The 21236-nt window shown below is 37.8% G+C and overlaps 1 protein-coding gene across 2 annotated transcripts; it reads left to right on the forward strand.

Moving 5' to 3' along the window:
• The first annotated feature begins 5586 nt into the window (after positions 1-5586).
• LOC131426083 (post-GPI attachment to proteins factor 2-like) lies at positions 5587-20586 on the forward strand. Of its 2 annotated transcripts, XM_058588516.1 has the most exons (8): positions 5587-5750; positions 6050-6166; positions 6526-6670; positions 6745-6879; positions 6954-7115; positions 10847-10952; positions 11021-11239; positions 11295-20586. In XM_058588516.1, exons 3-8 carry the CDS (start codon positions 6557-6559, stop codon positions 11453-11455), a joined length of 897 nt encoding a protein of 298 aa, XP_058444499.1. In that variant the 5' UTR covers positions 5587-5750; positions 6050-6166; positions 6526-6556; the 3' UTR covers positions 11456-20586. The 2 variants fall into 2 exon arrangements, with proteins under 2 accessions (XP_058444499.1, XP_058444500.1); XM_058588517.1 differs by lacking the exons at positions 5587-5750; positions 6050-6166 and adding an exon at positions 6306-6442.
• The last annotated feature ends 650 nt before the right edge of the window (positions 20587-21236 follow it).

The following is a 21236-nucleotide window of genomic DNA, read 5'->3' on the forward strand; positions in this document are numbered from 1 at the left end:
TTGAATACCACGTTAAGCATTTGTGATCGCTGTCGTAGGCGGGCTTATTAGGAAAGTCATACGTCGGAAACAGAAGGGCAGTCTACAACGGAACCACAACCATCCACATCGCAATACGATTTAGAGGAAGTACCTTCAGCAGCTTCAATCAATTCAGCATCAGTCGCGGCGGAGTATTCAAGAGCTCACAACATTGAACTCTTCAACAAGGGCATCGCAGGAATCAACGTGTCTCCGTTGTTCCATTCCGGGCAATGAAAAGGCAGACTCATTGGCTAAGGTGGGCGCATTAGAAGGTGATATTTATGAAAGACCAATCGGCTTCAATGTATTTTTCAGTATTTCTCGTCAAAAAACTCTCGAAAGTTGGCAAACTTCATGGACGAATGACGAACTGGGACGATGGCTACACTCCATTATTCCTAAGGTATCAACGAAACCGTGGTTCAAGGGGATGAACGTGAGTCGTGATTTCATTCGCGTTATGTCTCGGCTCATGTCAAATCACTATACATTCAACGCACATCTCCGGCGTATCGGGATCGTGGAGAACGGGCTCTGCACCTGTGGCGACAGTTATCAGGACATCGAGCATGTCGTGTGGTCGTGCGTAGAGTATAGTGACGCCAGGTCGAAGTTACTGGAATCCCTTAGGGCCCGAGGTAGGCCGCCTGAGGTTCCGGTTCGGGATGTGTTGGCGAGTCGGGATAGTTCCTATATGCTTCTTATTTACCAATACCTTAAACATATTATTATACAAGTGTGATCCGTTGTATTTGGCATAGAAAGTTTTCCTTACTCTTTTCGAGACTAAGAATACTCTTCACCTATAGGTTCGACACTAACATCCGCCCGATTCTCCCAATCCCCCGTCTGTCTACCATCTTTATCGATACTAACAAGATCTTTTTGCTGTTACTAACTTTTCGCTCCCCTTTCCCCAGTCTCTTCACCATCTCGATGTCAACTAACTAAATATTTGTCGTTATTAGTTATTTCGTTTCCATACCCCCCTTTAACAATCCGTTTTCCTCAACAATTACTTCTTTATTTTTTTTCTTCATACTATTCGGCATCATCACCATCATCGCCCACGGAAAGCCGCTCCAGTCGATGACTAACATGCGGGCCACCCGCCGGGTCTTCGCAGCCTGGGGGTGTTTTCCGCGGTCCCCCAGAAGGATGCGGCAATTTTAAATACATTCTCACGTCACCTGGCTGATCCCAAGAACGAAGGACCACTCCTGTCGATAACTAGCACGCGGGCCACCGGCCGGGTCTTTGACTCGGGGGTGTCTTCTGTGGACCCATACGGACAAGCATACGGCCACTACCATTGAGTAGCAACGTCACCAGTAAAACATTAGAGGCCAGCACCTACACAATCCTTATTATTAAAAAATGCCTTTGGCATCATAGAGCTAACGCATTGTGCCTTAATAAATATATCTTATGAAAAAAAAACGTGTCTCCGTTATTAACGAAGAAAACCCGGAATGTTAATTATCCTCGAGAAAAATATTTGTATATTCTAAGAGTTGGATGAAGTGATTACTAAAATGATAGAGCAGTTTGCTAAGCCTGATTGCACTAGGAATGAAAAAGTGCGTTTGTTGTCAGTCTTGCCAAACTCGTGGTCAATGGAGAAAATAGCCACCCAATTCAAGGCGAACAAATACATTGTGTCGGAGGCAAGAGAATCAACGGACGAAAAAAAGCCAAGAAACAAACGGGACGCAGCAGGAACGACACGATAGAAAACGAGGAGCTTCAATATTTCAACAGCGATGACGTCAGCAGAGTAATGCCGGGATCAAGAGATTGCGTCACAGTCAAAATGAACGCAGTGTATATTTTTTTTTTGAGTGCCCTTTTGATTCTCTACAACTTCTTCCTGAACGTCATTTTTGTACGATTAACGGTTTCCGAATTACAACTTGATCATTTGCATGCACCCGTGAACTGTTTTAGCTGTAACTTCTTCATTTTTCAAAAGGCACGGATTGTGGGCAATTTGGTGGATTCATGTCTTTTGGGACGAAAGTGACATTTTTGGTAGTATACCATTCTACCGTTGATTTCGAGTAGTGGCAAGAAGCAAGATCTGGCAAACGGACAACAGGATCCTTGTGGTTTCGAATCATGGGTAGAAGTCGTTTTTGTAAACATTCCTTGATGTATATTTTGCTGTTCATTGAAGCAGTGGGTATGAAGGGTTTCGAAATCCAACCGCAGCTACAAATTGCTTGCCAGACCATAGCTTTCTTACTAAATTTTTCGACTTCAATCGATGTCTCGGACTGGTTTAACACCGTATAATATTGTGGTCCCGGCAAGGATTTGTAATCGAGTTTCACGTAGGTTTCGTCGTCCATGATAATGCAGTTCAAATTTCCAGCAAGAATCGTATTGTACAGCTTTCGAACCCTCGGTCTGATCGATGCTTCTTGTTTCGGACTACGTTTTGGTTGTTTCTGCTTCTTATAGGTTCTTCACTTTTTTGGCCACATCCCGAACTGAAACCTCCTTCTTTTGCTCGAACGCCTTCAGTATACTAATGAAAACGAATAAACAACTGCACAAGTGGTTAGAGAAGAGTGTAAACAACAGGACGCAGCCATAAAAATTGACAGATTCTGAACCATTGCGAAAAGGCAGCGGTTTTTGGTTGCGTCCATACTTTCTGGGACAGTCCTTTGCAATATTAAACCAAATTTTCTTTTGTGTCTATTTCAATAAAATAAATCGATGTGTGAAGCTCAAATTTAGTTATATTTCAAATATTTTTCTCTGCGTGGAACAAGGTTTTTACACAAGTTGTCTCTACCGTTGTGAATCTAACCTTCAGCTACCATTTTCAATTTGTCGCGCAGAAATGACCAATCCAAAATCCAATATTTCTGGTTCCGCGGAGCTAAACCGGACTCATGTGACATATATTGGACTATAACTTACTTACCTCACCTATCAGCTCTGTGGTGTTCTTTGCTGTATCTAGGAGTGTTGGATAATCATGATCAGAAAAAAGTTCATTTCATTATCAGTCGCGAAAAATCAGTTCAAGAGATTTTCTAAAAAAAAATCTCAGTGACTGGAAAAATCACTTCCGAGATTTTCATTCATGAAACAAGCTTACACAAAACTCTGAACCTCGAAGTTCATAAGCAATTTTTTGTGTCAGCGAAACTTGATGACGAGTTTTCACCCACAGAAATATCGTTAAAAAGATAATCGAAGGGGAGAAGAGTCTCCAATAGTATTTCGATGCTGAATTTCCTTTACGTTTCAGTTCGACACCGAACTGAATCGTGAAAGACTTTATGTTTATTCAGTCCCTGTCAGCGCTGGATATCTTATTAATATGATTTCTTTGATTAAACTCAATAGAACGCTATTTAGCATGAATTATGAATTTGATTCAGGCCCGTGCGCAGGAGGGGTTTCAACCTCCCCTCCCCTGTGGAAGATTTTTCAACATTAAGTTCCATGAACAATAGAGTACTTATTATATAAATGTGCAAATAACTTGACTTTTCTTTCAAATTTTTGGCGCCTTACCCACCTTTAGAAAGCCCTTCCCTCTCTTGAATCACCACCCCCCTTGGACCCCCCCCCCACTCTTCTTTGAACCCTCCCTTGAACCCCCCCCCCTCCCGCACGATATTTGCGCACGGGCATAATTTGATTTATTGAAGTAACAGGAGCGCAGCATTGTCAGCATGTCTGAAACACTCAAACGCGGCGCCTGCGTCTGGCGCGTTTGAATTGGCGTAGCGATAACCTGTTACTCTCTGGGTGTACACTTGCTTCACAATGGTCAGTAGAAATTTGGTGAACAAACTCACCGAAACCGAAACCGCTGAATCGTCGGGCAATTTAAGAATTAAATCGTTTGCCTAGTGGTTTGGGACTGAGAAAGCCGTCAATATTTAAATAAACTCATCTTCCAGTCGTCACAACCATCATACATAACCTCAATATTTCGATATCGTTACCGTCTATCAATATTCGTGGTGGGAGGCGTAGTGTTTCTTCTTTAGAGTCTCTTCCTCTCAAGCATTCAACGTCGTCAGCGAAGCCAAAAAGCTGTACGGACTTTCTGAAGATCGTACCAGTCGTGTCGATCCTCGCTCTTCGAATCACACCTTCCAAAGCAATATTAAACAAAAGATCACATCACCTTGCCGTAGTCTTCTCCGAGATTCGAAGAGAACCGAAAGCATCCCAGCTACTCGGACGTAGCACATCACTCTGTCCATAAAGGCTTTGACCAATCGCGTCAGTTTCTCCGGAAAACCTTATTCGTGCATAATCTGCCATAGCTTTTCTCGATCGATTGCTTCCATCTGTCGACCACCTGTCATTCGTTCATAAGAAAGTTACCACTGGTATTTCAGCACTGTGGCGTGTAGCCACAATTCACCTTTTCATAGATCTTTCGTGTATCATTTACGCGGTACAGCTGTTCCATCGCTTCGCTCGATACCCTGTTGTTGCACTAACTCTAGCTGATGCGCTTATTCTTCGAAAGTTCGATCACTACGTAGCTGCTCGAGATTGAGTTTCGGCGTTCGTGTGTGACGAGTTGTTCCTTTTCTTCATCAGGTCTCGTCTCATGTGAGCAGTGTACGTCGATAATGTTGTAGTTGAAGAAAATGCCTTTAACCTTCAACACACACATCCTGTCGCTGATTGGTTTCTATCCAACCATGTGCTGACGCATCTTGCCCAACACTATGAAGCCTGTTTGAAACACAAAACCACCTTTTCCTGTTCATCGCCAAGTAACTTCATAGCCGGAAGTCGAGTCCAAATAAAACCCAGTAATGGTATATAAGTATGTTAATCAAGTTCGTTGATCAATTGATTATTACTTCTGGTTCCGGAGATATGATGCTATAAGTGACCTAACCGACAAAACACTTTTTCTACCGCTCAATTTTATCTCAGAGGTGGTTGAACCTATTTCAACAAGCTTAGGCTTGTTTAAAAGCTACTATTGACGCATTGATAAATGTACAAAGATCAAATGGCTGCCACTTTTGGTTCCGAGCATATGATGGTATAAGTGACGTAAACGAATAATCGCACATTTTTCATCGACTGAATTTTCTCGAAGATGACTCAACAAATTTCGATAAACATTTGACTGGAAATCTAACAAATGTTTTGATGAGACTTTTTAAATGACAAGAGAAAGACATTATCACACTACTAGGTGGATTAAAAAGGGGCTTGTTTTAATCGGGCTGCTCTCGTCAGTCTTCTTCCATCCAATCTGTTTTTTTTTATTCGCCTTTTCATGAGGCTGAGTCAACTCACTCATTAATAATTAAATTGGAATATAATAAATAATCTAATTCCAAACACCGACACACGGCAGTGTCCGGTACACTCCGGCCGCTCGTAAACTCCCACGTGTATAGACGACCACAGTGCGTGTTATTATATCTGCTTCAAAACAGAAGAGCGAAAAAGAGCGACTTAAAGAGAGAATCTAGTTTTTGGCAGCAAGAGAAAATGGTTTTCTCACGTTGCCCTTGTTCTTTTTCGCGGTGGCCCAATACGAAAAAGGGCAAGTGAGAAAATTTGCAGGAAAGCTCACTTTGCCACACTCGGTGCGCTAGCAGTCGGCTGGGTGTTACACCATATTTCATTACCCTCTTTTTCCCGTTCGGTTCGGAGTAGAAAATTCATCTTTGAAGGAATTTCCGTACGTCGGTTGTGGATACGCTGTTGTTTTTTTTCTGGTGATTTTCCAGTGTTTGGAGTTTTCGCGAAAAATGACCACGATACCCACGCCAAACAGCATCGGAAGGGATTAGAATTGTCTGATGCAGTGTCCTTTCGTAGTGCACCTTTTCGCTGTTGGTTTCTGGTTTTCGCAGCAAGTGGAATACAAATAAAAGCTAACTTTGACAGTTGATTTGTGTTTTGGTTCTGCAGTAACTTTATCAATGAAAACCTGATAGCGACTGAAAAACGGACAAGTTAACCTTTTTCCTGTAGCAAAAAAAAATCATAAAAATTCCATTTTTATATATACTAGCAAAAGTGTGTGTGTGTCTGTGTGTGGGGGCGAGTGGGAGAATATTTTCCTCGTGCAATTTTCGCACGCGGATCTGTGTCCGAGTGAGCAGAAATCAGTGAGCGGCTGGATCGTGAGGTAAGCTAGAAGTAGAACTCATTTTCCCGATAAACAATGAATGAATGAAGTGGTCAGTTCCTCGGACGGACGATGCGAATGTACATAGCTGCTGCTGCTGCTGAAATAGGAAATGTGTACACGAATGACATTTAGGTGGCAGTCACGCAACACCTTTGACAGTGCGGGCGTGATCCGGGACCACCATCGGCGTCACTTGATTGGTTATTGATCGGTGTTGTCGATTTCGTAATAAGAAGCACGCCGTCTACGTCCGGGAACGATTGTCTTTGGCGTGTGTGTTATTGATAGAGACGCAGTCGTAATTGAACGCCCTAATTAATCCAACTCCTTCTACTTCTTATTTGCTGTGATTGCAGATTTTTTTTTCATTCCAACTTTAACGGGATAATGCAGTCCATTGGCCCCAGAGATGCGCACAAAGGTGGTGTTGACGGTGTAAAAGTGAATACGGAATCACCCACATCGGATGTTGGCGACAGCAAGAAGAGTAATTCAGAGAAGGTATTTGATGCCGAAGAAAGAAAAGTGCCCTCGATTGTAACTCTTAGATTTTGCTCATTATTTCTTCAATGCAGCTCATCGTACACCTGATTATCAGCTTTCGAGATCTCTGTGTATTTACGTTGTTCCTACCGCTGGGGACACTGTTTGTGTGCTTCGTCTCAGCCTATATCTTCCAACCGGACGAGGTCCATGAAACGCATTGTCGGGTAATTATATGACAGTTCATAGTAGGCGCTGGAACTGTTCGTTTGAAGTAAGCGTTCTATGTTCCCTTTTGTAGGTTTATAACGTGATACCCTCGATCAGTGCAATCACGGGGGTCAGTCCACAACGCTACCTATGGCGCATTTCGATTGCACTGCACATCGGACCGAGGTTCATCATTGCATTCGTGTACAACAACTACTATCGTACGCTGATTAACGAACTCAACGATCCGGTGGTAAGTTAGGCTGTCAAAATATGATCGAGCAGATTTTTGAACAGATTTATTTGGTAGTTTTTCTCGAACAGTTTTCTCAAAATTAATTCCCCGAGCGGTTTTTTCTAGCAATTTTTTGTGCAACTATTCCATTCAACAATTCTCTCGAGCAGTTCTTTTTCAACATTATTGTATTGACAGTTTTTTCGAGTAGTTTGCTCGAGCAGCTTTTAGAGGGGTTATTTTTCTAGTAGGTAACTGAAGCAGGTTTTTTTTATTGTAGTTTACTTGAACAGCTTTTACGAACAGATTTATTTGGTAGTTTTTTCTATCAGTTTTTTCTATCAATTTCCCGAGCAGATATTTCGAGCAGTTTTATCAAGCAGTTTGTTAGAAAAAAAAATTCGAACAATTTTCTCGAGCACTTTTTTGAGCAGAAGTTATTTTTCTAGCAGTTAACTGGAGCAGAATGAAAGTTTACTTAAACAATTTCTTCGAGCTTTTTTGTCGAACAGTTTTTTTCTGGTAAATGTTTTCCAAAAAGTTTTTTTCAAGCAGTTTTCTCAAACAATTTCCCGAGCAGATATTTCGAGCAGTTTTATCAAGCAGTTTGATAGAAAAACAATTTTCGAACTGTTTTTCGAACAATTTCCCGAGCAGATATTTCGAGCAGTTTTATCAAGCAGTTTGTTAGAAAAAAAATTTCGAACAATTTTCTCGAGCCTTTTTTTGAGAAGTTTTTTTCTAGCAGTTAACTGGAGCAGGATGAGAGTTTACTCAAACAGTTTCTTCGAGCCTTTTCGTCGAGCATTTTTTTTTGGTAAATGTTTTCCAAAGGTTTTTATCAAGCCGTTTTCTCGAACAATTTCCCGAGCAGATATTTCGAGCAGTTTTATCAAGCAGTTTGATAGAAAAACGAGCAGAATTTCGAGCAGTTTTTTGAGAAGAAGTTATTTTTCTAGCAGTTAACTGGAGCAGAATAAAAGTTTACTCGAACAGTTTCTTCGAGTTTTTATTGTCGAGCAGTTTCTTTCTGGTAAATGTTTTTCAAAAAGTTTTTTTCAACCAGTTTTCTCGAACAATTTCCCGAGCAGATATTTCGAGCAGTTCTATCAAGCAGTTTGATAGAAAAACATAGTTGATAGTTTTTTTTATCAGAAGTTATTTTTCTAGCAGTTAACTGGAGCAGGATGAAAGTTTACTCGAGCAGTTTCTTCGAGTTTTTTTTGTCGAGCAGTTTTTGAGCAGTTTTTTTCTGATAAACGTTTTTCAGTTTTTTTTCAAGCAGTTTTCTCGAACAATTTCCCGAGCAGATATTTCGAGCAGTTTTATCAAGCAGTTTGATAAAAAAACAATTTTCGAACTGTTTTTCGAACAATTTTCTCGAGCAGAATTTCGAGCAGTTTTCTTTTATCAGAAGTTATTTTTCTAGCAGTTAATTAGAAGTTCGTGCAATTATTTCGAGCAGTTTTTCCGAGCAATTTTTTTTGCAAAAAAATTAGCAATTTTTTCAAACAGTGTTTTAACAGTATTGTTCTAGTAGCATTATCGAGTAGTTTTTCGAATAACTTTTTCTAGCAGTTTTCTCGAGCAGCTTTTTGAAAAGTTTTTTTTAACAGTTTTCCCGAGCAGTTTTTGTCTAGTTGTTTTTCCAAGTAGTTTTTTATAGTGATTTTTACAAGTAGTTTCTTCGGACAGTGTTGCCGAGATATTTTCTCAAGCAGTCTTTCGAGCAATTTTTCCGAGCAATTATTCCGAACAATCTTTCGAGCAATTAATTCGACTAGTATTATAAAATAGTACGTTCGAAAAATTTTCTCGAGTAGCAGTAAACTGGATCTATTTATTGCAGTTTCTTTGATCAATTCTTTGAACTGATTTTTCTAGCAGATTTTTTTCAAGAAATGTTTTCCGAGAATTTTTCGTGCAGTTTTGTAGAGCAGTTTTTTTTTCTAGATTCGGTCAGAGCAGTTTTCTCGAGCAGATTTTTAGGCAGTGTGCAACACAGTTTTATTCAAAAAGATTTTCGAGCAGTTTTTTCGAATAATTTTTCGTACCAATAATTCGACCAGTTTTTTCAAAGCGTGTTTTTTCGAGTAGTTTTGTTTTCTTGCAGCTTATTCGAGCAGTTTTTCGAGAACTAATTTTAAGTAGGTTGTTCGAGCAGTTTGTGCGAGCAATTTACTCAAGTAGTTTTTAAGGGCTGTCATTTTTTCCAGAAATTTCATATACCAATTTTTTGCATATTTTTGAAGCAATGTTTTCGTTGATATCGAGCTGATTCTCGATCAGGTTTGATCGATGAGTTTTTTTCGAACAATTTTTTTCTAACAGATTTTTAAAGCAGTTTTTCGAGTAATTTTCTCGAGTAATCTAAGTAGCTGTAATTTTTTCTCGATTTTTTTTCTATCAGTGTTTTAGATTTTTTGAGTAGTTTATGATTAACATTATTGTCGAAAGAATTTTCTAAGCAGTTTTCTTTGCTTTTGTTTCAAGCGTAAAATTTGGAACAACTTTTTTTAGCATTTTTAAATGTAATTCTCGTTAGCAGTTTTTTACAAGGAGATTTTTAAACAGTTTCCTCGAGCAGTTTGTTTTCAGCAGTTTTATCGAGCAGTTCTTCTGTCAACTGTTTTGTCGAACAGCGTTTCGAACAATCATATCAAACAGTTTTTCTAGCAGTTCTCTCAAGCAGATTCTTGAGCAGTGTTTTCCTCGATCAGTTTTTTTTCTAGCAGTTTTATAAAAGTTTTTTTCGAGCAGGTTTTGTCGAGTAATTATTTTTGAGTCTATTTTACGGGTAGTTATTTTTCAAGAAATCGATTTTCCTGGTAGTTTGTTCAAGTTTTCTCTTAGCAGTTTTGTCGAACAGTTTTTTGAACAATTTTCGAATAATTATTTAGAGCATGTTTATCAACCATTTTTTTCGAGTAGTTTTTCCAGCAGTATTCTAACGCAGTTTTTCCGAGCAGTTTTATTTTCTTGCAGTTTACTCGAACAGTTCTCCGAGCAATTTTCTCGAGTAGTTTTTAATGGCGTCTTTCATTGAAAAACGCTGGTGGCGTGAATTACTCGGGTTTTGCAAGCAGTTTTTCGAACAGCGTTTTTTTTCTAGCAGTTTAATCTGCCGGTATTATCAAGCAGTATTTTAAACACTTTTCTTTAAGCAGTTTTCCTGATAGTTTTTTGTCGATCAGAATTTTTCGAGCAGTTTTTCATCATTTCTTCAATTCATACGAATAGTTTTTCGAACAAGCCTGCAAGCTGTTTTGTCGAACAGCTTGTTCGAGTAGCATTACGAGTATATTTTTATTGAAGTGTTCTCAAGCTGCTTTTTCGTCCGGTTTTTATCTGGTAGTCTTTTCGAGCAGTTTTTTCGATTAGTTTTTTTTGTAGCGAGGGTTATCTGTAGCAAGTTCTTCGAGCAGTTTGCGACCAGTTTATCTGAGCAATTTTTCTGGAATATATCACAAGCAGTTTTATCGAACAGCAGCAAATTTTTTTAGCAGTGTTTTCGATCAACTTTGTGTTGTGTAGTTTTCTCGGTCAGTTTTTCTAGTAGCTTTCAAATAAGGTTTTTCAAGCAGTTTTGTGAGTAGTTTTTTCAATAAAAGACAAGAATAGAATATTTATTAAAAGTAGACACGAAAACTGGAACAGAAATAATAACAAAAATATATAAAAAATAACAATCTTAGTTTATCATTTTATCAACTCAGCAAATTAACAGATCATATTTTTTGACGTTCTAGCGCATGAAGAAGGCAGGTCGGTTGCTGAATGTAGTGTACTGTCTAAACTTGGTAGAAATCAGTGCTCTGTGCGGAGTTACCTATATTTCCAACAAAGAAAACTACCGTAAGTGCCTTCAAATTCTTTTTAGTTTTTGCTATAATCAGCGTATTTTGCTTTCTCGAACTCTCCAGCCCTCCACGAGAAGGTATTCATCCTGTTTATGACGTCGTCACTGTCGTACATGCTGGCAACACTGAAACTGCTCAAGACACTGCAACCGAACGGACCGCAAACGTCCCAGGAAGATTCTTCTCTGCGCTACAAAAGGGCCTTCTTCGCCCTGTCGATTGCCTCGACCATCGGGTTGATAATGTTTTTCATGAAACATCGCTTTTTCTGCCATGATTTAGGTAACGCTCCTCGTCATGGAGTCCAACGTCAACTAATCATTTTCTTTTCGCATAGCCTTCAGTTGGTTCGCACTGTGCGAGTACATCGTCGCCCTTTCCAATATGGGCTTTCACTGTACCACGATGTTGGACTTTCCGACGGAGGATTTTATGATTGCCAAAAATGCGAACCGCTACCGGAAGCACCAGGCTTCCATCAGTTGGAAGCTGGATTGAGCGATCGCTCCGGTCAAGCGCGAGTATGTGTGTGTGTGTGAGCCGTGATCGTAAGTAGCAACAAGCAACAAAACAACTTGCTAGTGAATATTAGTTAAGTAGGAGATAACGATGGGGACGACTACGTAGGGAACTTCCACACGACCCACGTCACTCGATCAAATCGGGTCTAGGTCTTAGGTCCTTCCGTTGTTCCGTTGCTGCAGACGGAAGGAATAGGTCTAATGTAGCAGCAGTTTACCATCAGATATTAGAAGAACAAGAAGAAAAATCAAAGTATATTTTAAGAAAACTCATCACCAATAGCAATTTATTCAACGGTTAGGTTGACAATCGTTCGGCGGCGAGAAGGGATTGGTTATTTCCAATGGGTGCAGAACTGTGATTTTTTCAACAAGATTTTCAAATTTGGCGAAGGAAAATTACAAAAAGAAACTTCTACTATGGATATATCATTAGGTTTCAAATAATCGTTTCACGTTTTTGTCGTCTCAAAAGCTAACCTCAATTTTTGACAGTTACCAGCGAACTGTGACGGTAAGGAACTTCATTAGGTTTTCTATCGTCACAGCAAACCTCGACATCGTTGGAACTGAGTTCAGTTCCTTAAGTCAGGTTCGGAATTCAAGCTCGGAATTCAGTTTTAAAATAAACTCGGAAACTGAATTATGAAAAAGAGTTCAGCTCAGAAATTCTTGAACTAAAGTCATGAACTGAATTCTTTATCTGGATTCTGGGTTTTGCAACTGGATTAAGAGACAGTCTTGGGCTCTAAATTTAGTTTCTTAAATCAGTTCCAGATTCTGAATGTCCACAATTCTGGTTCTGGGTTAGTTAAACAAATGTTAACAAAAAGTATCTCTCGGTACTTTTTAAAACCATTGAAATATTCTCAAAGAACTATGCGAAGTTAAGTCACCAACTGCTTCATTACAAATCGGGAAGCGAAGCAGTAAAAGTTTGCAAAATTAACACAATCAATCAACTATTAGGCGAACGATAATTGATATTCGGAAGGGTGAAAAAAGCATATCAATTTTATTCGTATTCACGTCCTTTCAGTTATGTCTCTGACATTACCCACACACCGTTTTTCTTTTTTTTTTTATAGAGCACAAACCAACTGACGCGCTCGGGAAGATTCGAACATTTTTTATCTTTGTTTGCCCGGGTTGGCGGTTCAGTGCATCAGCGCACTGGTCTCACAAGCCAGTTGTGGTATGTTCAAGCCTGGAAAGATTCTTAGTGTCAGTAGAATCGTAGTACTACCCATGTAGTGGTTCTGTACACTATGAATCGGCTGTAATGTCTGTTGAAACAGAAAGGCCAAATTCCACAGTGATGAATGTAATTCAAAGACATTGCTTTATTTTAACTTCGATCTAAACCGTTCAGAATTTTACGATTCATCGAAATAGTAATTCGAAAAACAGCTCTTTTCACAGATCTACTAGAAAATTATTTTCAATTTCGAACGTAGAGCTTACAATCATCACGCATGTTCAATGAGAGAATCCAATTTTTTTTATTGTCTCATTCGTAAATGATCGCATCCAAAACAAACGAAAAGAGAGAGAGACTAAGCATTTTCGTCTCTTACTACTACAAAAGAGAGTATTAATCCCAACGTCACTGGTTTTCCAGCGACAAGACGAAACCAAAATAACGTCTGCAGGGAGAAGCAGCAGAATTTCCATTCTCATTTGTTCTTTGATTTAATGAAAATCTGTGAAGTTTGGCTATGAAGAGTATCTAAAATATAATAAATCAAAGTAATTACACCCCAAAACCTCTTTGGAAACCAAAATTACTGTAGATACGAGCACCAACAGGAAAAAAATCATTGTGTTCATCGATTCTCGAAGCATCGCTTGAATATCGACACTGCACAGTATACGATTTTCACTGAAAACCGAGAATGACTGAAAGGGTGAAACCGAGAATCACTAAAACCGACTGAAACTACCGTTTCTCTTTTGTCGTTAACTGGACATGGATCTCGTTCTCATAAGCGAAGCTGAGAGTGACATTTTTTTCTCGTCATTTCCTGCGTCTATTTTAAGTCAATGAAAATGACTTGAAAGTAGTCGAATTAGAAAGAAAAAAAAACACGCAAATAAACCTCCGATAGTTGTTGAATCTACAAATAATTGTATGAGTTTGAGTGTGAGATGAGCTTCGTGAGAAACCTACCTTATAAGGGTGAATTCTGAGCAGCTGGAAGTTTTATATGGGAGATCTATAATAGAACTAAAACTGGAACAAGCGTATCCCCGTTTTAGTTTTATTTATTCGAACAGTAAAAAAAACTGGCATTCGCATCCATTTTTTTTCTATATTTGAAGCACTAGTAAAACGTTGCTGGGGCTGCCAGTTTTTCTTTTTATAAGTTTCAGCTTTACATTTTAAAACTGGTCTAAAGAAAGTATTTAAAAACTGTACTAACAAAATTTAAATAGAAATGAGAAAGTTGATGGTATAAAACCTAATTGCATTTTTTTTTTGTAAAAATCGACTTTGGGAATTTAAGACCGCGTAACTTCGGAAATCCGCGTAGAAAAAAACTTTTTGTCGTGAATACTTTACTATTGGCGCCTTTTCAAAATGTACCCTCTGAGAGAGTGATAAGTTTTTGAACGTGAATATCTCTTGTTGTATCTAACGAATGAACATAATCGTAGTGAGTTCCACAATTTGGTCCTTCTGAAAGGCAGGAATGAATCCCGTACAGCATCCTGATAGTTTCTTTTAATGAAATGCAAATTCAAATTGAAAAATTCGACATTAAAATTCTGTTTGCGGCTATTTTTATAGCCTTTGGGACCGCCCATTAGTGAAAAAGCTACAAACGAAATCACGTAAAAAGAAACCTCTTAACAAAACTTGGATCAGTTTGGATTCTATCACCACTGCGAGCAGATGTATTGTTTGTAGTTTGCAAAGCTAGTTTCGCTTCCGACAAGAGCGATTACGTCACAGCTGCCAGTCGTTTGCATTGGTGAAAAAACAACGAAAAGAGGACAACGGTGGAGAAAATCACATAAAATCAGCCGTTCTGATGGCTCTAAAAGTTTTCTGAAGAACTATTAGGATTTCTTGCTCGCAAATCGAAGGTAAATATCCTCAGTTTAGTGCAAATCTATAACGGTTTGATTAGATTTGTGCACTTTTCGCTGTGTGAAATTCACAGTAATCGAGATCAAGTGAAGCCTTCTTTGTTTTTGCGAAAAATGTGAAAAAGAGGAATGCTTGCATAATTCATACAATTGATCAACTAATTGATATTCGGAAGTGTTAAGGAACATGTCAGTTGTTTTCCTATTCACGACATCCAGTTATGTTTCTGACATTACCTACCCGCCTTTTTTATGCCGAATGTCTTAGAAATGCATGAATCGTCCTGATCTGGTGTAATCTCGAAAAAAAAATTTTTGTAAAGATCGACTTTGGAAATTTGAGACTTCCAAAATCGAAAAAAAATTGTTTGATACCGAATGTCTTAGAAATGCATGAAAGATCTGGTGTAATCTGAACATTTTTTTTTTTTGAAAAAAAATCGAAAATTTTCTAAGTGTCAAAGAGTTGACTCGAAAACATGTCGGGATAACACGAGATCTCGGAGTTTCATGCATTCCTAAGACAAAACAAGAAAACCGGTCAAAAAAAACCGTGTAACTTCGGAAATCCGTGTAAAAAGAAACCGCATGAAAAAGAACCGCTTAAAAAAGACCCCAGTGTATTTAGTTAGGATTAGGGGAGAACATTGATTTCTAATAATTAGAATTTCAAACAATTTATTTAATTGTTCCGCTTGCGAATAAATCTTTTTTTTTTGCTTTCGGAAGATTTGTTGATTTTACTTGTTGACACTGCACTAAATAAATTGGTCTGGACAATTCTACCACCCAGTAGTTGTTTAAACCTTTAATTTTCATGGTTTACGGAAATTGTTAACACAACCTCATTTAGCAACAATAGCTAAATAAAGTGCAGTATTAAAGAAATTAATGTAAAATTTTGATGAATGGAAAAGTTTTACTTACTCCATAAGTATGTTTAAGGAAATATTATCGAGTTGGTAATAATTTCCGCAATTGATACTCGATTCCTAAATTGATAACATCATCGTTCTCTTGGTTCATAAAGAAAAACATAGAAGGCACTGAGTTGTTTTGACATTTGCGTTTGAAAGCAGCCATCTGACACCGGTATGTGAGCACCAGCCATTTGAAAGTACACCGATTACGTTGAGCTCCTCGCGATGTCTCTCAAATGACTCTCAAATTGTGAAAATTACTTCCACTTGATGTCCCAAAACACTATCTGCTGTATTTTAGGTAAACCGACAAGCTATTGTGAGAGAATCGACCTAAAATTCTCTAATTTTCGTGCAATAAACAAGGTAAACCGTGAAACAATTGCATTACTGATTCCTTATTTACGTTGCAAGATTTTGAAGTTCCGATCTAGTTCTCCACAAGATGGCGTCGCGACAGGGAGCCGTTTGCAACGTTTGAAATCAGTTTGAAATTCGATCAGATCTTGCCAGAGAAACCAGATCTGCAGATTTCGTACATAGTGCTGCAGACATTTTTTGTTGTGCAGACTTTTGAAAATCGAGTTTTTCGCGGACTTTCGTCAAAATTTAAAGACTTTTGAAATTATCGCTACCTTAAAGTTTTTTTTTTTGCTCGCAAAATCAGTTTAGCGTATCATACTTTATTCAGAAATGGGTGCCAGACATACGTGCTGACTGCAGATTTTTTTTTCTGATATACAGACTTTTCCAACCCTGTCTGAAGATATTTGAAATTTTTACCTGGCATCTCTGGATCTTGCCTACACGCTTACTTGTGGCTACCCAAAATCGAGTCAAAAGTCACTCAATTTCGCAAAAACTATACCTACCCAAAATTGAGTAGAATAGGTATTACGCAATTTTGGGTAAATACGTTTTTCGCAAAATTTGAATAGAAATTACTCGTTTTTGTTGACACTTGTAAGCGAGTGGAAATTACTCATTTTTCGTGTTGGAATTAGAATGCCGAAGACGGAGAACGTTTTAAAATATATGTCTACAGCATTTCTGATAGAACTGTTTTTTAACACAACAACACCATCAACAATGACACAGTATGATCCAATTTTAAACGTTTCAGCATCACAAACTAGATGCGGTACTCTATTTGCAGATACCAAGTAATCAGTCAGGTTATGAAAAATCATGTAATTGATTGAATAGCGCCTAGTGGATTGAGAATTTCGTCCTAATATCTGAGTCCACTGTATAACCGGAGAAAATAGTAGCTCCTCTGGAAAATTCCAAGTCTCCAATCCGGATTTGTTGATTCCTTTTTTTAGACAAACTTGCAAAAATACAGAGAAATCCTCGCAGAAGCACTATGTAGAAAAAATTAAAATTAGTTTACATTTTTTTTTTCAATGATTACTGTGAGTATATCTATTTAAAGACGAAATGGATTAAATAACACTGATAAAATTTGAATATGACGACATATAGCTCATAATATTATATATAAGAATTAGACTATACATTATTTTTAAACCGACTATTTGCCATTTCTCAATTACAAAAGTTATATAACAAATAATTTCGTACCATCTTCAACTTCCCTGAAACCATTTGGCATCAGGAGTGAGCCTTTAGAAAGAACGGCTGTAAAATCAGTGTCTTGAAACGGTAGGATTCAATCGGTAGAATGCATCATGGATCTAAAATATATGAATAATAGTTGCTAAATTTTTTTTTAAAGAAATAAATGAGAGAGCTCACCATCTGCCCATCAAACGATGTTAGATGTGGAAGTGCTTGGATGATATCTTTAGTATTTTTATCCTTTTTCAGTAGTAACTGGTGTAATGGGAAGCAATCCTCCATACCCTTTTTAATCGTTGAATATGTTTCTAATGTAGCCATGATTGTAGAAAGTTTAACAGCTTTTCCCAATATTGAGTTCGGTATCGAATCTTCTGTATTCTCATGTCCGGCTATACGGCGGAATCGTTTCAACTCTGGGGGTGCACTTTTAATAATGTTACGCACTCGATGAAAAATATATCCAGAGTGGGGTCCTTTTTCATATCCACTATGCCACAAGAAGAAAGCAGACTGAAATAATCAAACATAAAAATAGGAAAAATCAATTTCGGAATCATAAAACAGATGATCGTTTTCAAAATACAAAATGCTCATGTTGTTTTGTATCCGTAGCCCAAGATATTATACTTTTTGCACTGGTTTAGATTCTGTGCTTTGATGACGTATGGATCCGGAACAGTTTATCATTCCTCGGCATCATTTCCGAGCAATCACGCATAGGGCATTGAAAACTGATTTTTATTTCACAATATAGAAATGCACTGTATAATGTAAAGTATGTACTTACCAACTAGAGCCTGATACGACTCACTGTCCACTAGATCTCTGATTTTTTCCATTTTGAGCAACTTTGAATCTTCAAAATTTCAAAGCTAATTCTACTCAGTGAAAGTTTTATATTTTACTCATTTTTTGACAGCTGGTCACAGTTTTCGAAAATGAGTGCTTTTGTGTAGATGACTGGTTTGGAAATTGCTTTTACTTGTGAAACGCAGCAACCGCTGAATTTTGCCTGGATTTGTCAATTTAATTTTTCAATGTTTGATTTCAAATATCCAGTGGAACGTACCACCTAAGCCAGTTTGATCTGATTACTAATTCATACAGCCTAATATTCGATTTTCAATTCTCAGTCAGACAGCTCTTCCGGTCAAGGTGATTCGCATATCAAAATTATTGAAGGGAAGTTATTTATAAAGCAAATACCAATTTTGGCTCAGTTTCTTATTTGCTATTGTGTGGAATATATGGAATGAGAACGAATATTGATGCTTCAATAATAGGACGACTCAGTAGTCAGTTGTACACAAAAATACCAATTTGAAGCTAACTGTCAAGCATTGAAATCAGAGTTGCCATTTTACCAAAAATCTGTATGCGGCGTCAAACTCTATCTGCATCTGGAAATTGTAACCGGGATTACATTTGTTAGACGTTGTTCCGCATATCCTCTTAGCAGATTTCAATTGTTTAATTCTAAAGCACCTCATTGGTTCGGAAAACCAAAGCCCTTCTCGCCCTCGTCGATCTTCACTCGTGGAAATATAAAGTTAAGTTGACAGCAGAGAGATTTGTTTCCTGTTACCATAGATCTAGGAAAAGAATTCGGCTGGCAAGCACAACTATGGAACTGTAGATACCGTATAATTTTCGCTCCCTGCTGTACTCTATAGACATTCCTCGCGACTGGTTAGTATTATTCATCATATTTTAATAGGTTAGACAACTGTTGACTTGTAGATGCCTTCCTCTGTAGACACAAAAAAAAAACTGTCGAAAAATTGTTAAGCTTAGCTGTTTATTACCTTACGGAGTTTACTATTTATTTTATCTTCCAATACGATACGAACAACAAATCACTCTGCTACAACTGATACGAAGAGGAGGGCAAGCAACTTAATTGCCAGTCGAAGCGAAAGTGACAGATAACGAAGTAACATACATAAAAAAAAGTTTTAAGATATTATCTAGTGTTAATTGCAAGTGTATAGTCAAAGATGAGAATATAGTATAGCGGCAAATACAGCGCTAGCGAATGATAGTAAACCACACTAGTCACGATTGTATTACTGATAGAAGTGACAGAATCATAGAAAAAAACATTAGCATAGCGAAATAAAACGGTACCTTGATAGGTTTTAACATAAAATATTATTTCACCGAAGAGAATCGCAATCATTAATTGTAACACTAAGTAAACAGTATAGCTCCTGCATTTGTTTGTTTTTTTTTCATGCAATTCAGGAAAATCGGTAGCACGGTAGCATGGTTGCCAGAAACGTTGTCTGACTCGCCGACGCACTTTCAGTGCACTTTCTGAACTAATTATTTTTGCGCCGCTTGTGTGCTTTTTTCTCTTTACTGCGAAGTTAGAAAGTACTTCTTGGAAAACAAAAAAAAACCACGAAGGTATTCCTTAACGCAGTTTATTTTAATTATAATCATGAAAAATGTGAGTAGCACGTAAAAAAACGACCGCGCACGAATTCCGCCATCAATTGTTCTTTCAAGCAAGTCGAACAATGACATTCTAGTCAATTTGCATGTGTGATATTTTGATTGTAACTGTTGTAGACTTTTTCCCGCTATCGTACATTCAATAATGCCTCCACTGCTTGTAAAATTATTGTTCTTGTTATCAAATCTTGACGGATTTTTGAATTTCAAAAATGTTTACTTTCGTGATATTTTTTTCACTTTCATCTCCAGCTTCATCACATTAGGCTTCAATGATGATTGACGAATGATATCTATATTGAAAAAAAAATTGAATACCGAACAAGAGGATTAACAACTGTAGTAAACTACATATCACACCACGAAGCATACAGAAAGAAAAAAAACTCCGAGCAAACGAAAATTGAACTTTGATTTTATCGAGAATTTTGGAAAAAAAAAAGTTTGTTGATCTGTCTTTTGGCTTCGCTCGTGGAAGCGCACAATATTTTTTTTCGCAAATTTACAGAATTTTTACCTTTCGTACTGTGATTGAAGCAAATGTCATATGTTTCCAACTCGTACACCAAACGATCGATACAAATCAACACCCACCGTATCCACCCCAATTCTGTTGTGTTATCTAATTGTACTTCTCAGAGTCTATATTTCGTGTTGATTTCGTAGAACAGGAGATTGTCTGATAATAAAGATACGATTTGACAAATTCACACTGATCATGAACCAAAAACCAAACCAAAAACAAAATTCACTAGCTCCGTAGACAATTGCACATGCTGCCAGAATATTTGCCACCAGAAGCCGAAAATTTATGACAGCTCGAAACATAAACTACCAAAGAATAGCCAGAAATTTCCAGTCAAATGTTTAGACGGACGACAGACAGTGATAGAGGTAGGCTAAAAAAACACGAATGATGCATATACTGAAAAAAAACACTAGAAAACTTCATTAGGCTTGCTGCTACGCTCGTCAAAATAAACACAATAGTCGATCCAGTAAATGAAAGTGATGCGTAATTAAATTTATAGTTTAAAACACATACGAAACAGTATTGAGTTGCTTTTGTACACTGTGTAGAATTCTTCGAATGAAACCCATTAATTGGCCTCAAGACCTCAAGATGGCATTGTAATCGGCCGGTTCGAGTTGTGATTGGATGTTGATTTGTCTTGGTTTTCAGAAGAGACAGCCTTCCCTCGTCGTTTGTCGCAATGAAGAAAGCTAAACATTATAAGTTTTATTAAACAACAATTAACAAACTGGCCGATTTTTTAATAGGTTAAATTTAATTTCGTTTGGAAATGGAGCATTATCGTTGCACGCCAAGAGGGCAAGAGTGTACTCTACTATCGAGAAGGATGAATCAGTATGAAAATGTGCTGAGTAAAAAGTGGAATCATAAGTGCCACTGCTCTGAGCTGACAGAACTGTGACGTTTATTAACGACAAAACAGTCATATGGTTCTGTTTTTTTTTCTTTGCTTCCAGCTATCCAGATATTAAAGAAAGTTCCATAGAGAACATTTTTTCGTTGATTTAATCAACTGTTTTTTTTGCCATATCTGTGCAAAAAATGAGTGTGATTAAGAATCTGTGTCAAAAGTTCAGCTTTGAAAGCCATCTACAATAAGTGCATTCACAATTTTGCACAAGACTTCGAATATGAAAAAATTATTTACGAAGTGAATCAAATAAAACCTG

This window comes from Malaya genurostris, chromosome 1 (genome assembly GCF_030247185.1).
Source record: "Malaya genurostris strain Urasoe2022 chromosome 1, Malgen_1.1, whole genome shotgun sequence".
NCBI classification, from domain to species: Eukaryota; Metazoa; Arthropoda; class Insecta; order Diptera; family Culicidae; genus Malaya; species Malaya genurostris.

Bases quoted from the DNA above. Each gene is read 5' to 3' on its own strand.
- LOC131426083 (XM_058588516.1), top strand. From the start codon at position 6,557: ATGCAGTCCATTGGCCCCAGAGATGCGCACAAAGGTGGTGTTGACGGT. The intron at 6,671-6,744 runs GTATTTGATGCC...TCTTCAATGCAG, and splicing joins AGAAGAGTAATTCAGAGAAG to CTCATCGTACACCTGATTAT. The intron at 11,240-11,294 runs GTAACGCTCCTC...CTTTTCGCATAG, and splicing joins CTTTTTCTGCCATGATTTAG to CCTTCAGTTGGTTCGCACTG.